This window comes from Oncorhynchus masou, chromosome 31 (assembly GCF_036934945.1).
Source record: "Oncorhynchus masou masou isolate Uvic2021 chromosome 31, UVic_Omas_1.1, whole genome shotgun sequence".
Classification (NCBI taxonomy): Eukaryota; Metazoa; Chordata; class Actinopteri; order Salmoniformes; family Salmonidae; genus Oncorhynchus; species Oncorhynchus masou.
The window spans coordinates 25,447,995-25,465,730 of record NC_088242.1 but is presented as its reverse complement, the minus strand read 5'-3'; the positions used below and the strand labels follow the sequence as shown (position 1 = coordinate 25,465,730).

Sequence of the window (17,736 nt, the reverse complement as noted above, 5' to 3'; positions counted from 1 at the left end):
CATCATCATCAATAGAACATACTTCATGTTATAATATATTCCATTTAGCAGATGCTTTTATCCAAAGCAACTTAGTCAGGGACACATGTACAAACAGGTGGTCCCAGGGATTGAACCCTCTACGCTGGCGTTGCAAGCGTCATGCTCTACCAACTGAGCTCCAAATGACCATTTCCTCACCTGCATACACTCGTTTTTGCCCATGACCCCTGCCAGCTGCAGGTAACATTTGACCTGCTGGCGGATCTTCTGGAAGCAGTCTATGATGGGCACCGTGGGGATGGTGTGGATACGACTCAGGATGTCCAGAGACACGTTCACAAGACCCTGAGGGGAAACATACAGGTTCATAACATTAAAAATAGTAATAACATTATAATACAGTGCCTTCAGTCAGTACTTTATCCACAGTGTTACTAAGTGGGATTAAAAATACATTTAATTGTAATTTATGGTCATCGATCTACACAAAATACTCCAGTGTCAAACTGGAAGGAAATGTTGAATATTGATTAGATAAGTATTCAACCCCAATCACCTTTGGCAGCGATTACAGCTGTGAGTCTTTCTGGGTAAGTCTAAGAGCTTTGCACACCTGGATTTGCACACCTTTTAAAACTCTTCAAGCGCTCAAGTTGGTTATTGATCATTGCTAGACAGCCATTTTCAAGTCTTGTCAAGTTGATTTAATTAAGTCAACTGTAACTAGGCCACTCAGGAACAGGCAATGTCATCTTGGTTTATGTTATTGTCCTGCTGAAAGGTGAATTCGTCTCCCAGTGTTTGTTGGAAAGCAGACAACCAGGTTTTCCTCTGGGATTTTGGCTGTATTCCATTTTATCCTAAAAACTCCTTTCAAACAAGCGTAAAAATATAAATAGTGGTACTCAGTGAAGTATTGCATTGGATTTGCCTCAAACAATGCTTTGTATTCAGCATAAAAAGTATGTAGTATTACTTACGTGCCTGGTTGCAAACAGGATGCATGTTTTGAAATATTTTTTATTCTGTACAGGCTTCCTTTTCACTCTGTCATTTAGGTTAGTATTGTGGAGTATCTACAATGTTGATCCATCCTCAGTTTTCACATCACAGCCATTGCAGTATTAAAAAAAATCACCATTGGACTCTGGTTTTCTTCCTATCCGGCAACGGAGTTTGGAAAGACGCCTATATCTTTGTAGTGACTGGGTGTGATACACCATCTAAAGCCTGATTATTAACTTCACCGTGCTCCAAGGGAAATTCAAATGTCTTTATTTTAATTTCTTATTTTTTTTAACATATTTACCAATCCGTGTCCTTCTTGAAAGGCATTGGAAAATCTCCCTGGTCTTTGTTGTGAAATCTGTGCTTAAAATTCATGACTCGATTGAGGGACCTTACAGATAATTGGTCTGTAAGGTCCCTCAGAAATAATTTTAACCACTATTATTGAACACAGAATTAGGGCTGCGCAATTCACAATATACCATGTGTACAAAACATTAGGTACGCCTGCTCTTTCCATGACAGACTGACAAGATAAATCCAGGTGAAAGCTATAATCTCTTATTGATGTCACTTGTTAAATCCACTTCAGTGTAGATGAAGGGGAAGAGACAGATTGAAGAAGGATTTTTAATCCTTGAGACAGGTATTGTGTATGTGTGCCATTCAGAGGTTGAGTGAGCAAGACAAAAGATGTAAGTGCCTTTGAACGGGGTATGGTAGTGTCAAGAACTACAACGCTGCTGGGGTTTTCACGCGAAACAGTTTCCCGTGTGTGTCAAGAATGGTCCACCACCCAAAGGACATCCAGCCAACTTGACAACTGTCAGAAGCATTGGGGTCAACATGGGCCAGTATCCCTGCGGAACGCTTTTAAACACCTTGTAGAGTCCATGCCCGGACAAATTGAGGCTGTTCTGAGGGCAAAAGTGGGTGCAACTCAATATTTGTAATGTGTTAATGTAGAAAACATTAACACAGTGTTACCCTCAATTTTTTGTTTGTTTTTAAATCTCTGAATAAGCTTTGTAGTACAATTAAAAGTTCACTACACCACATTTCAAAAAGTCAGGAATAATCTAATGAATTCAGGGCTTCTAAAATGATACGAAGGCTAAACATAAGCCTTCCACAACCATAAGACCCACTAATAAAATGACCTAAATAGTTTTACCTGCTATATTTTGCAAAAATCACTTCAGTCTTTCAAGTCTATGAAAATTCCCATTTTGTTACAAATGTAACCAGAACCATGCACATCCACCAATAATGACCAACCATTAACAGGTCTCATTAACAATCTCTCAAGCCCACACGCTAGTGAGTAAGCCAGTTAAAATGTATATTTCAAGTCTAGCCAACTTGTATTTGCTTGCAAACAAGGTAGAAGAGTTGACCTGTTATGAATAAATGCTCGTCTCCCAACTGGTTGAACAACTGGAAATCAAGTGGCTTACCTGGAGAAAAATCACCCTACTTCTCAGAATGAGAACGATATGCCAATTCCATAGAAAAAGTTATGCACATTGCACAATTATAAAACACAAACTAGATGGCACATAAGTCTGTGGCTATGCTGGGGTACTGCAATGCTGCTGGGGTACTGCAATGCTGTGCGCGACTGAAACGGAGCATTCATTTTCCACAACGATTTTGACTCCTAAACTTATTTAGGCTTACCATAGCAAAGGGCTTGAACACTTTTTGACACAAGATGTTTCAGCTTTTCATTTAATTAATTTGTAATACAAAATCTAAAAACAGAATTCTACTTTGACATTATGGGGTACTCTGTCGCTCAGTGACAAAATCTCTAAATTCAGGCTGTAACAACAAAATGGGGAAAAAGTAGAGTGGTGTGAATACTGTGACGGGACTGTATGTGCCATTTAGTAGACGCTGTTATCCAAAGCTCATGCATGCATACATTCTTTTGTATGGGTGGCCCGTGGGAATCGAACCCACGATCCTTGGCATTGCAAGCACCATGCTCTACCAACTGAGCCACACAGGAGTTGGAAACAATTCAATTCATAAATTGGAAAACCTTCAAAAGAATGGGAAATTTTATTTTCAATGCTCTAATCTAATCTTTCATTTCCAGATTTGGCAACTGAAATTAAATCCAACCCTGGTGAACACGTAATCTTGGCAGATAGTGATTTATCACACAGTGAGCATGGTACCTGTTTGCGTCCTATCTTGCCATATTGGATGATGGCAGAGGCGGAGGCGTGGACCCCCAGCATGGCATTGCTGGTGTTGGGGTCGTGCTGCGTGTTGGTCTCATACGCCGTCACGATGGCTGGGATAGGAAGGAGGAGAACAAGATGTCACTACAGTCCAGTCAGTGTAGAGTAGAGGGAGCTCCATATTATTGAGCTTGACTATGTAACAAAGTTAATTTGGATGAAAGCATTAGAAATATAACTAAGGATGAATATCAAAGACAATGATGTCTCATGTTCGAGTTTTGTAGTTACACCAGTCATCATAGCTGTAGTAGTTTCATAGCAGCACTAAAGCTGCCACAGACATCTTTCAGGATGCTAAGTCTGAATGCTTTCAAAGTCACTGCAGGACAACGCCTGGCACACAACGAGACCAGATTTTTAAATTGTCTCAACTCTCCCTTTATTTACCATTTCTCCTCATCTTCTACCTCCAATTTGTTCCATCTTTCCCCTTTGTTTTTTGTACTGTTCTTTCCTTCCTCTTGTCCTTTTCATATCCACTCCTCCTTCCTCCCCCTCTTTGCCATAGAGTTTCATCTCTTCTTATCTCCAGCTCTTTCCTTCCCTCCAACTTAGTCTGTGCTGTCATGCAGTCCCTTGGCATTGCTTTCTCCCCCCTCTACCTCTCTTTCCCACTCACTGTCTGTCTCTTCTCCCCCCCTCTTATGTGTGTGTGTGTGTGTCATGCAGAGTAAACAAGTCATTTAGAGAGCTGACATTTGGGAAGGTAGAGAGAGCCTGAGGGGTTCAGCTCACTATGGCCTTTTAGAGACGTCCCCATTGTGAGTAGCGATAGGTGTGAGTCCTACCCTGGTAGTGGTGCTGCCGCCACATGAAGATGCTGCTCCAGTGGGAGAGGTCGTCAGAGACGATGGGCAGCCTGTTCCTCCAGGTCTTCACCACAGTTTTCATGTCGTGGAGGCTGGTGTTACGGCCCAGGTTAGCTGGCTGCAGTCCGGCGTTGATCTGGGCCGCCTCCTGGAGCTCGATGATCTGCTGGGCAGCCTGGTTGGGGAGGAGAGGGGTGGGAAAGTTTAAGGGTTTTGAGAGAATGGATGAATGGAGAGAGAAGGGGAGGAGATGAAGAAAGAATGAGTGTGGAGAACAGTGGTGACAGGAAATAATTGGAAAGAGAGTGCGAGACAGAGAGAGCGCGCGAGACAGAGGGCCAGGGTAAACAGAGAAAGAGAAGGAGGGGTACAGAAGACGGAGGGATGAGACTTGGCAGGGTTTCTGTTCTTTCTCTATGACAGTAAGAAAGGCAGGATGTCCAGGCCAATTCCAAAGCCATTAGCCCACTGTATTACAGGCTTATGATGACTATTGGAAAAACCTTCTCTGAAATGAGGTCCGAGAAGCAAACACCTGATAGTTGAAAAGCCAATTTGATCCATATATTTACCTTCAGGGACAGGACATCATATTAAGGCTAGGGCTGGTGGCAGGGACAGAACATCATATTAAGGCTAGGGCTGGTGACAAGGACACAACATCATATTAAGGCTAGGGCTGGTGACAGGGACAGAACATCATATTAAGGCTAGGGCTAGTGACAGAACATCATATTAAGGCTAGGGCTGGTGGCAGGGACAGAACATCATATTAAGGCTAGGGCTGGTGACAGAACATCATATTAAGGCTAGGGCTGGTGACAGGGACAGAACATCATATTAAGGCTAGGGCTGGTGACAGGGACACAACATCATATTAAGGCTAGGGCTGGTGACAGGGACAGAACATCATATTAAGGCTAGGGCTAGTGACAGAACATCATATTAAGGCTAGGGTTGGTGACAGAACATCATATTAAGGCTAGGGCTAGTGACAGAACATCATATTAAGGCTAGGGTTGGTGACAGAACATCATATTAAGGCTAGGGCTGGTGACAGAACATCATATTAAGGCTAGGGCTGGTGACAGAACATCATATTAAGGCTAGGGCTAGTGACAGAACATCATATTAAGGCTAGGGCTGGTGACAGGGACAGAACATCATATTAAGGCTAGGGCTGGTGACAGAACATCATATTAAGGCTAGGGCTGGTGACAGGGACAGAACATCATATTAAGGCTAGGGCTGGTGACAGGGACAGAACATCATATTAAGGCTAGGGCTAGTGACAGAACATCATATTAAGGCTAGGGCTGGTGACAGAACATCATATTAAGGCTAGGGTTGGTGACAGGGACAGAACATCATATTAAGGCTAGGGCTAGTGACAGAACATCATATTAAGGCTAGGGCTGGTGACAGGGACAGAACATCATATTAAGGCTAGGGCTAGTGACAGAACATCATATTAAGGCTAGGGTTGGTGACAGAACATCATATTAAGGCCAGGGCTGGTGATAGAACATCATATTAAGGCTAGGGCTTGTGGCAGGGACAGAACATCATATTAAGGCTAGGGCTGGTGGCAGGGACACAACATCATATTAAGGCTAGGGCTGGTGGCAGGGACACAACATCATATTAAGGCTAGGGCTGGTGGCAGGGACACAACATCATATTAAGGCTAGGGCTGGTGGCAGGGACACAACATCATATTAAGGCTCGGGCTGGTGGCAGGGACACAACATCATATTAAGGCTAGGGCTGGTGGCAGGGACACAACATCATATTAAGGCTAGGGCTGGTGACAGGGACACAACATCATATTAAGGCCAGGGCTGGTGACAGAACATCATATTAAGGCTAGGGCTGGTGGCAGGAACAGAACATCATATTAAGGCTAGGGCTGGTGAGAGGGACACAACATCATATTAAGGCTAGGGCTGGTGACAGAACATCATATTAAGGCTAGGGTTGGTGACAGAACATCATATTAAGGCTAGGGCTGGTGACAGAACATCATATTAAGGCTAGGGCTGGTGACAGGGACAGAACATCATATTAAGGCTAGGGCTAGTGACAGAACATCATATTAAGGCTAGGGCTGGTGACAGGGACTGAACATCATATTAAGGCTAGGGCTGGTGACAGGGACAGAACATCATATTAAGGCTAGGGCTGGTGACAGAACATCATATTAAGGCTAGGGCTGGTGACAGAACATCATATTAAGGCTAGGGCTGGTGACAGAACATCATATTAAGGCTAGGGTTGGTGACAGAACATCATATGAAGGCTAGGGCTGGTGACAGAACATCATATTAAGGCTAGGGCTGGTGACAGGGACAGAACATCATATTAAGGCTAGGGCTAGTGACAGAACATCATATTAAGGCTAGGGCTGGTGACAGGGACAGAACATCATATTAAGGCTAGGGCTAGTGACAGAACATCATATTAAGGCTAGGGCTGGTGACAGGGACAGAACATCATATTAAGGCTAGGGCTTGTGACAGGGACAGAACATCATATTAAGGCTAGGGCTGGTGGCAGGGACACAACATCATATTAAGGCTAGGGCTAGTGACAGAACATCATATTAAGGCTAGGGTTGGTGACAGAACATCATATTAAGGCCAGGGCTGGGGACAGAACATCATATTAAGGCCAGGGCTGGTGACAGGGACAGAACATCATATTAAGGCTAGGGCTGGTGACAGAACATCATATTAAGGCTAGGGCTGGTGGCAGGGACAGAACATCATATTAAGGCTAGGGCTGGTGGCAGGGACACAACATCATATTAAGGCCAGGGCTGGTGGCAGGGACACAACATCATATTAAGGCCAGGGCTGGTGACAGGACATCATATTAAGGCTAGGGCTTGTGGCAGGGACAGAACATCATATTAAGGCTAGGGCTGGTGGCAGGGACACAACATCATATTAAGGCTAGGGCTGGTGGCAGGGACAGAACATCATATTAAGGCTAGGGCTGGTGGCAGGGACACAACATCATATTAAGGCTAGGGCTGGTGACAGGGACAGAACATCATATTAAGGCTAGGGCTGGTGACAGGGACAGAACATCATATTAAGGCTAGGGCTGGTGACAGGGACAGAACATCATATTAAGGCCAGGGCTGGTGATAGAACATCATATTAAGGCTAGGGCTGGTGGCAGGGACAGAACATCATATTAAGGCTAGGGCTGGTGGCAGGGATACAACATCATATTAAGGCTAGGGCTGGTGACAGGGACAAGACATCATATTAAGGCTAGGGCTGGTGACAGGGATACAACATCATATTAAGGCTAGGGCTGGTGACAGGGATACAACATCATATTAAGGCTAGGGCTGGTGACAGGGATACAACATCATATTAAGGCTAGGGCTGGTGACAGGGATACAACATCATATTAAGGCTAGGGCTGGTGACAGGGACACAACATCATATTAAGGCTAGGGCTGGTGACAGGGACAAACATCATATTAAGGCTAGGGCTGGTGATACAACATCATATTAGGGACACAACATCATATTAAGGCTAGGGCTGGTGAGAGGGACACAACATCATATTAAGGCTAGGGCTGGTGACAGAACATCATATTAAGGCTAGGGCTGGTGACAGGGACACAACATCATATTAAGGCTAGGGCTGGTGACAGGGACACAACATCATATTAAGGCTAGGGCTGGTGGCAGGGACACAACATCATATTAAGGCTAGGGCTGGTGACAGGGACAGAACATCATATTAAGGCTAGGGCTGGTGACAGGGACACAACATCATATTAAGGCTAGGGCTGGTGGCAGGGATACAACATCATATTAAGGCTCGGGCTGGTGACAGGGACAAGACATCATATTAAGGCTAGGGCTGGTGGCAGGGACACAACATCATATTAAGGCCAGGGCTGGTGACAGAACATCATATTAAGGCTAGGGCTGGTGGCAGGGATACAACATCATATTAAGGCTAGGGCTGGTGAGAGGGACAGAACATCATATTAAGGCTAGGGCTGGTGGCACAACATCATATTAAGGCTAGGGCTGGTGACAGGGACAGAACATCATATTAAGGCTAGGGCTGGTGACAGAACATCATATTAAGGCTAACAGAACATCATATTAAGGCTAGGGCTGGTGACAGAACATCATATTAAGGCTAGGGCTGGTGACAGGGACAGAACATCATATTAAGGCTAGGGCTGGTGACAGGGACAGAACATCATATTAAGGCTAGGGCTGGTGACAGGGACAGAACATCATATTAAGGCTAGGGCTGGTGACAGGGACAGAACATCATATTAAGGCTAGGGCTGGTGACAGGGACACAACATCATATTAAGGCTAGGGCTTGTGGCAGGAACAGAACATCATATTAAGGCTAGGGCTGGTGACAGGGACAGAACATCATATTAAGGCTAGGGCTGGTGACAGGGACACAACATCATATTAAGGCTAGGGCTTGTGGCAGGGACAGAACATCATATTAAAGCTAGGGCTGGTGACAGAACATCATATTACTTTAATGGCTAATCACTTCTTTCAGACAAAGACTAAAAGGTATGGAGCCTCCATTCTGAAGGGTCTAATTTATTTGTTCTATTTAACCAGGTAGGTTGACTGAGAACACATTCTCATTTACAGCAACGACCTGGGGAATAGTTACAGGAAAGAGGGGATGAATGAGACAATTGGAAGCTGGGGATGATTAGGTGAATGATGGTATGAAGGCCAGACTGGGGATTTAGCAAGGACACCGGGGTTAACACCCCTACAATAAGTGCCATGGGAACTTTAGTGAGTACAGAGTCTAAACTGGGATGTGAAATGCTGTTGAGCTGCTTGAATCTACACACGAATGACGATCAATCATTTTCATCAACCCATCAATCAAGATTAATACTAAAGCCAACGATCAATATAGCTGGTGTAAATTCATTGGAAAGTCCTTTATTTTGATGGCTTGATTCCGAATGCAGTTTGATTCTAGTTATTTACCTGCAGAAAGCCTTTGTTTTAGAGGCTCTCCGGGCTTTAAGTGTATGGTACTGAAATAAAGATTTACGACTGCTGAGTTCACTAAGCAGGAAAGAAAAGTTGTTTTCCTGCTTTTATAATGAATGGGACCACAGACAAATGAATGTAGCAGCACGCAATTCAAATAGCTGCCTTCAAAAGAGAAATGTCCTGAATCGGTCGGTGGACCGACCAAATCAAATCACCAGAAACAAAATAAATTGGGCAGTACAATATTCTCACAATTATCTGTTAATATCAGCTGATGGCACATTTATAACCTTCATTTTGGAGTGGCCATTCATCACGGAAATGTAATTTTGGAACAGGTATTTATTCAAACACTATCTATCTGTCTCCATTTTTCTTTTCCTCTCACTCCCTCTCCTCTTTCGTCCATTTTATTTCACTCTCCTCTTTCTTTTCCTCCTTCTCAGTCCGTCTCACTCCATTATCTCCATCCCTCTTGTTTTTATTGCACTTCCAGGGAAGTGTTTTCCCCTCTTCATTCCCAGAAAACAGATTATCAGTGTTTTCCCCAGTAAATTGGCTGGGATCACTGATCGACTCTTCATTTGGCAATACAGTGATCAAAAGAGATGTGTTCCAGACTTTTATTTCATCTTGATTAAGAATTGAGACATATTCAGGTGGTGCTTGTGTCTGCCTCCCTCCCTCATCTCTTACCTGAAGTAGTGGTGTGTGTACGTGGGACACGATGTGAGGCAGTCTCCTCCACTCCCGTATGGCCAGACTGGAGGCCATCTCCACCAGCCGTTCTATGAAGTTGAGCTGCTGCTCCTCTGGATGGCAGATAGCCAGGTAACCACGGTGCATGTTCACCTTCCACGCCATCTCCTTAGGACAACTCAGCTCCACCTTACAGATTAGAGACAGGTTACACACCCGTTCGGTGCATATGAGAAAGTAACACGTGAGCCTATTTGGACTGCAATTCTTTGTGTGCATCTCAAGTGAATTACTTCATGCCACTGTCACAAAACAGCACTCTAACAGGACACAATACACCAGCTGTTCGATTCATTCTCCTCATCATTTTTAAAAGGCCTGAGTGGTTAATGAATAATCAGCCTGACACGGAGGTGAGCAGAGACTATATTGATCAGACCACTGAGTGCATTAACCACAACACTAACAAAAGCCCAATGGGAGCCTGCCTTCTGCGCAGTCAAACCTGGGAAACATTATTAGGTGTGTGTGTGTGTCTTGGTCTGTGTGTGTTGATGGGGGAGAGAATTACAGCGATCGTTCAATGTGCACTTATCACAGACGAGGGATAGGTGATGAATCTCCCGTAGACAGTGGTGGCCTTATCAGAGGCTGTTTAATTGAAAGCTGGGCCATTCAGATAGACAGACGGAGCCTCACCACAACAGCAGCAGCCTGCTCTACTCTGTCTTCTACCACCGCCACGTAACAAAACACACAACAGATTTTGGGCCAATTAATCACAGAGACACGTAAATATTAGATCTATGCAAAACCATGGAGGAACGAGAGAGAGAGGGGGGGGGGGGCAACCAGTGGAGCACAAACATTGTAATTACAAACCATATTTATTTTCCTTTGAAACATCAAAAACTTGCATTGTTACAACACTCTACATAGCCAATAAGAACATTTGAAATGTCTATTCTTTTAAAAATTGTGTAATGTTTGCAAAATGTTCCTTTGTTTGTTGTCTATTCCATTTGCTTTGGCAATGTAAACATATTTTTCCCATGCCAAGAGACTGAGAAAGAGAGACTGAATGTAAGAGGCTGCTAGTTAAAAGGTTTTGCTGGACAGTTTAATGAGATGTCACCTCAGGACAGTGGCTCGTTTCAAAATCTCCTTGAGCGGAAAGCAAGGCAGGAGTATTTGTTATGTGTCAGCTACTATCACGTTCCCTCCTCTACTCTGCTTTAGAAAACACGAGGCTGATAAATTAACCTTCCTAACGACTGCCAAACTACATTTTCACAGCTTTACGAGAGTTCTGGAGCTGGGAACCAGACCTCAGCCGAGTGTGTGTGTCTGTCTGTCTGACTGTCTATGTGCGCTTGTGTGGTCTGTGTATAGCCGTGTCAGCGTGTGTGTGTGTTGGGCATCCCCTACCTGTACCAGCGCTTCCTTCATGGCGCCCCAGTTGGAGACTCTCCAGGCACACTCCAGTACCAGGTAGGGGTTGCTGTTGCCTTTCGACTGGCCGTACTCTGTCAGAGGCTCCCACTGGTTCAACTCTTTAGAACAGCTGCAGAAACAGGGAGGAGAGTTGATATCAAGATGAATACCACTTCTCATCGACGGGGCTGTAGTGGAACAGGTTGAGAGCGTCAAGTTCCTTGGTGTCCAACAAACTATCATGGCCCAAATGCACTAAGACAGTCGTGAAGAGGGCTTGACAAAACCTATTCCCCCTCAGGAGACTGAAAAGATTTGGCATGGGTCCTCAGACCCTAAAAAGGTTCCACAGCTGCACCATCGAGAAGATCCTGACTGGTTGCATCACTGCCTGGTATGGCAGCTGCTCGGCCTCCAACCGCAAGGCACTACAAAGGGTAGTGCGTACGGCCCAGTACAGCCTTAAGCTTCCTGCCATCCAGGGCCTCTATACCAGGCGGTGTCAGAGGAAGGCCCTAAAAATTGTCAACGACTCCAGCCACCCTAGTCATAGACTGTTCTCTCTGCTATCGCACGGCAAGCGGTACCGGAGCACCAAGACAAGGTCCAAAAGGCTTAACAGCTTCTACCCCCAAGCCACAAGGCTCCTGAACAGCTAATCAAAGGGCTACCCAGACCCCTCGTTTACGCTGCTGCTACTCTGTTTATAATCTATGCATTGTCACTAACTACCAACATGAACATATTACCTCAACTAACCGGTTCCCCCACACCGGTACCCCCTGTATATAGCCTCACTTATTTTACTGCTGCTGTTTAATTATTTGTTATTTTTCATAATAACTTCTTAAAGCATTGTTGGTTAAGGGCTTGTAAGTAAGCATTTCACTGTAAGGTCTACACCGGTTGTATTTGGCACATGTGACAAATAACATTTGAATAATATACACTGAGTGTACAAAACATAAGGAACACCTTCCTAATATTGAGTTGCACTCCCTCTTTTCACCCTCAGAACAGCCTCAATTCATCAGGGAATGGACTCCACAAGGTGTTGAAAGTGTTCCACAGGGATACTGGCCCATGTTGACTCCAATGCTTCCCACATGTGTATCAGTCGGCTGGATGTCTTTTGGATGGTGGACCATTCTTGATACACACGGGAAACTGTTGAGCATGGAAAAACCTAACAGCGTTGCAGTTCTTGACACATTCAAACCGGTAATCCTGGCACCTACTACCATACCCTGTTCAAAGGCTCGTAAATATGTTGTCTTGCCAGTTCACCCTCTGAATGGCACACACACAATTCATGGCTCAAGGCTTAAAAATCCTCCCATTCATCTACACTGATTGAAGTGGATTTAATAAGTGCCATCAATAAGGGATCATAGCTTTCACCTGGCTAGTCTCACGGAAAGAGGTGTTCATAATGTCATGGAAGGAACATGTAGTTACTTCATACACCATTAATTACATGGAAAATACAAATATTATATAGCAACTGCATAGTTCTGACAGTAATTATGCAGTTATTACACCTACCTGGGATTAACAACTAGACCAGTAAATACATCAGTTATTTACCGTATCCAGTGGTCCTCCCAGAGTTGGTACTCCGGTAAGATGGCAGGAGAGGCGTTGCTCCTCTCGTGTTCCTTCCTGGCTTTTTCCATGGCCTTCTCATAGCTCTCCTGGGCCTGTTGAAGGTAACATAGTAAATAGTCAGTACTACCCAGCTGTGACCAACTCAGTGGCCTTGTGGATTGAGTGTCCACCCTAAGATTGGAAGTTGGATCCCCGGCAGTCATACCAAATACTGTAAAAATGGGACCTGGTGCATCTCTGCATTAAGGAGATAGATTGGGGGCAAGGCCTTGCGATAGACTAGCGCACTGTCCAGGGGGTGTTGTAAATCACGCTGCCTCATGCTACAGAAACAGGAGATAGGCTTTTGCTCCCATGAGCTGTTCCAGCTCGCACAAGCCAAGGCTTGTGCAAGGCTACCTACCCAGCTGTAGGCTTTGTAGTCGAAATTGTACAATGTTTACAACATTATCAAATTTGCCAGTGCATCAATCAACAAAACCTCACCTGTTCGAAGAAGCCGTGCTGCTCGTAGGCAATAGCAGTGGAGGTCTCTGGGAACTTGCAGCGTTTCTGCCACAGCCCCGCCCACATGTCCTCCTCCTGCAGCAGAGAATACAGCTCTGCCAGAGAGTCCAGGATCTCCTATAGGGCCACACAGAGTTGGGATCAGGGGTGTACATCTTCCCTTTCAAAGACTATTCCATACACATGTGCCACCATAAAGGAACTATATTTTAGTGTAGTTTGAAACGATTCGGATTGATAAGAGGAATAAATCGATGTGATACAATTAGATTCAATGCACTAACAGTTATTGCATGAAGACATTCATTTTCCAGTCTAAATGGAAATGTGCTGCTCATGGAGCTGGGCCTCTCTGAGCAGGATCAGTCGGAGCTGTGTCAAGTCAAATGGATTTATCATATGCACAGGATACTCGCTGTACATAGTACAATGAAATGCTTTACTCGCAGGTTCACCTCTCGATATGTAACAATAATAGAAAAAAAAGAGGTATTAAAAATAGAAGCTTGATGGAATAAAAATAGAATCGAAAGTTGCGCATTAGTATAAAGACGAGCAAGTGTCTGTTATGACTGTGTTGGGTATGGTTGACAGTTTCTACTATCATGATATAAAATGACAGAGGTTTGTCTAACCCTAATCTTCAAGTTAAACCGACATAGTTCTCATAACATAAAGCTACAAAAATGTAAATACATGTTCTTGAAGAGAATGTGCACATTTCAAGTCAATTTTGTTCCTCCCCCACTAAAATGGTGGGCAAATATCAATCAATGTTATTTCCAGCATAACGTCACTGCAGGTTTAAATCAATCTAAAGAAACAATGTTACTGTAGGTATAATCTCCAGTCAATCACGTGCATTGTTATGCCACAAAGATCACAGCAGGTAAAGTTCAGTTCGGAACGTTGACATGTTCAAAGGGGGATACTGTTGAAATTCAATTTTAAAATTGCCTAAATTGTAGCAATTTGATTAACACACATTCTACCCATAAAATGGAGATTTGATTTTGGTGTTAAAAAACAACACTTTTTTTTAGTCCTGATCGTGTCAGTTTCCCTATAAGCTTCAACGATATACCGAAAGCTGTGCTTTCTAGTATGTATAACTAGAGTTTACTGGACAGTGGACACCGGTGGATTGTCTTCCAACTCATAAAGCCTGATTGACTATTGCACAAGCCGTCTTACAAGTGAACCGGCTCATGCTACATTTTAATCGGTTTGGAGTTTTGTGGACCGAAGCACTTGCATCTTAAACATTTGAACTGGATTCCAATTTGTATCAATGAATCGTTACATCCCTAGTCAGGACACAGTGCCTGTCAAGTAGCCATACCCATTTAATGAATGGACAGTACACAAAGGCAATGAATGAAGAAAAAAAGTTACCAAGCTAACAATGTACTCATTTAATAGAACTGAAAGTGAACACGATGACGTCTGTAAACCTGTACCTGTTGTGGTGGAGTGATGCTCTCCTGTTCGTAGAACTCGTTGGTGCTCTGTTTGGGCTTGCTGTGAAGGCTGAGGCCCTTCTCAAAGGCCTGCTGTTCCAGCATCAGAGTGGAGCGCAGCCACAGATTGTGAGTCTTCCCCAGGTACTTCAACACACAGGGCCTGATGGGGATAGGGGGCACACACTGGGACATTGCCTCCACGAAGCAGTTGAGGGCACTGGGCTGGCAGTCCCTCTGAGCCTGGTGGCTCCCACTGCACAGGAAAGGACTCATCTCACCTGACAGGGCCTGGGAGGATGGTTGGGGAGAGGAAAGGAGGGGAAGGAGAGTCAAGGTTAAGAGGACAGATAGAATGTGTTTCTATGGCCAAAAGCATGCAATATTATGCACCACTGAAAACAAGCTAGAACTAATTGGACGCCACCACAGAATAATCATCTAAGAGACAGCTTCAGCAGAAATAATCACTATTTAAATGCTTTGAATAGATTTTTCCTCCAGCAGTCAGTACCCTAAAACCACATGAAGATATTTAGAACCAGATAATCATCAGCCTAAATATGCATCCTATTTAAGTCTTCATCCATGTCCGTCTGTGAGTGACAAACATCATTAAGACGTCTAGTTCTATTTCCAACGCGTCTCAGAAAGTTAATAGCTCAAATCACTTCAAATCAGGAGCCCTTAAATGAGCCTCTTAATACTGGAGGCATCTGGTTCATTAAACTCAGTATGTTATTTCTTCTTACATATTCTGCATAAATGAATGGTTCCTCATTAAGAGGAAATTGCATGTTTTAAGGAAGAAATGGCAGAGCCAAGGTCAGGCTGACTGTCTGCTAACCAACGTCACGGAGCTGAGGTGGGTGTTTGTCTTAGAGAGAGCGCACGTCTCAGTATCTGTGTGTCTCAGAGTGTGGTGCTGACCAGTCAGGTCAAACCAGAGCCTGTGACCCATGTCGGCCCTGTCCAGGTAAATAATGATGACAGACAATGAGTCACGCCATAGCCTTTGACCTCTATCACGGCATGACAACCAGGGTTTTGACCTATAAACTTGCACAGAAGGTATAAATAGCTCATATCAACATTGCATATAGAAACACCATGAATAGACATTGGAAAATAATTACTATTACAATAGTTCATCTATTTCTATGGAGTGGACATGATTTCTTCCACCTAAATGTTGCAGAATGTTGCCCCCTTTTGAACAGGCCCCAATCCAGTTGTGAGCACATTGAATTTACAGTCCATTGTAGCCTGGCCATCTAGTGCCAAACTTATGACCAGGAAGTACAAGACATGTTAATGCACATTGACCTGGCAGTGCTTACGTGTTGCTGTCGGTCAGAGAGGATCTTCCACAGTCGAGGGAACAGCTGTACCCAGGTCTTCTCAGCCAAGGGGGTGGAGATGTGGCACAGCTGGACCAGGGCGTTCAGCAGCGCCCCCGTCTGACACAGACACAATGACAACACAGGTCAGCATCAGACAAAATGACAATAAGGGGTTAACATCTCACTCTTACAAAACAGCCCTACATGAATCATTCAGCAAAAATCCACATTAAAGGTTGTGCAGGAAATACCACAGGATTTTGTGGCTACTTTCCTGTGGAACAACCTACAAGATAAAGGTTCAGGGGTCAACTTATCACCTTCCAAATCTTGTTCCTTAAGGTTCATCCATATAATCGATCAAATGTAGAATGTGTGCTCAAAGCCAAAGTCTTTTTTGCTAAAAGCATGAACTTGACAGTGACGGCGGGGGGGTTGATTTGAACTAAAAGGGCAAATGTTGGTGTCATAACTCACCTTGACCTCTCTAAGGGAATCGAGGAACTTGTCGTGGCGATTGGTGAGCATGTGCAGCTGGTTGCCTGTGTCTTTCTCTGCCTGCTCCTTGTTCTTGGGGATGGCTGTCTGGTCCCCTGGGGCTAGCTCTATGTCAATCTCCACATCCTGGAGGAGAGAGAGGGGGAGAGAGTAGAAGAAGAATGAGGAAAGGAAGAACAGAAGAGGTGGGGAATGCATTTACCGTAATTTCCGGACTATAAGCCGCTACTTTATTCCCACGCTTTGAACCTCGCGGTTTATACAATGACGCGGCTAATTTATGGATTTTTCCCGCTTTCACAAGATTCATGCCGCCAAAAAACTGAGCACCGTCACATAATGTGACGTAAATCAAGCGCGCTCAAACTTCCCATCATTCTGATTACGGTAGTAATTTTGTCACCCTCATCATGGCAAAGACACGGAGAAATGCATATGATGCAGATTTCAAGTTGAAGGCGATCGATCTGGCTGTTGGAAAAGGAAATAGAGCTGCTGCACGGGAGCTTGGCCTTAATGAGTCGATGATAAGATGTTGGAAACAGCAGCGTGAGGAACTGACTCAGTGCAAAAAGACAACAAAAGCTTTCAGAGGGAAGAAAAGCAGATGGCCCAAAGTATTTGTAGCCACTCGACATCAGTGTAAATCGTGCATTTAAGGTGGCGCTCCTTGTTCAGTGGGAGGCTTGGATGACAAGTGGGGAGAAATCCTTCACTAAAATGGGCCGCATGCGAAGAGCAACTTATGGTCAAGTCTGCCAGTGGGTCCTGACAGCGTGGAGCATTGTCGAAAAATCCACTATCATCAACAGATTTCGAAAGGCTGGACTGCTGCGTGTTGAAGGGGTTCAGCGGGGTATTTGCCTCTGGATGAAAGTGACGAGAGCAACAATGAAAACGATCCAACATCGGATGAAGCAATTCTGAGGCTATTCAACTCCGACACCAAAGGAGATGACTTCAGTGGTTTCAGTGCACAGGAGGAGGAAGATAGTGACCAAGTTCATTTGTTCCAATGTACCGGTAGGCACCTGCGGCTTATAGACATGTGCGGCTTATTTATGTACAAAATACATATTTTTTTATAATTCAGTGGGTGCGGTTTATATTCA

At 44.3% G+C, this 17,736-nt stretch overlaps 1 protein-coding gene across 6 annotated transcripts in view; it reads right to left on the bottom strand.

Annotated features, from left to right (window-relative positions):
- trrap (transformation/transcription domain-associated protein) overlaps window positions 1-17,736 on the bottom strand; it is an 83,706-nt gene that overhangs the window by 24,102 nt on the left and 41,868 nt on the right. For all 6 annotated transcript variants that reach the window (XM_064950469.1, XM_064950472.1, XM_064950471.1 and 3 more), the window contains 10 exons: window positions 16,604-16,750; window positions 16,124-16,243; window positions 14,784-15,074; window positions 13,303-13,440; window positions 12,796-12,908; window positions 11,203-11,338; window positions 9,772-9,963; window positions 4,034-4,229; window positions 3,177-3,295; window positions 181-327 (listed from right to left, as the gene is read on the bottom strand). In XM_064950469.1, coding sequence (XP_064806541.1) covers window positions 181-327; window positions 3,177-3,295; window positions 4,034-4,229; window positions 9,772-9,963; window positions 11,203-11,338; window positions 12,796-12,908; window positions 13,303-13,440; window positions 14,784-15,074; window positions 16,124-16,243; window positions 16,604-16,750 — 1,599 coding nt within the window. The remainder of the gene's footprint in view (window positions 1-180; window positions 328-3,176; window positions 3,296-4,033; window positions 4,230-9,771; window positions 9,964-11,202; window positions 11,339-12,795; window positions 12,909-13,302; window positions 13,441-14,783; window positions 15,075-16,123; window positions 16,244-16,603; window positions 16,751-17,736) is intronic.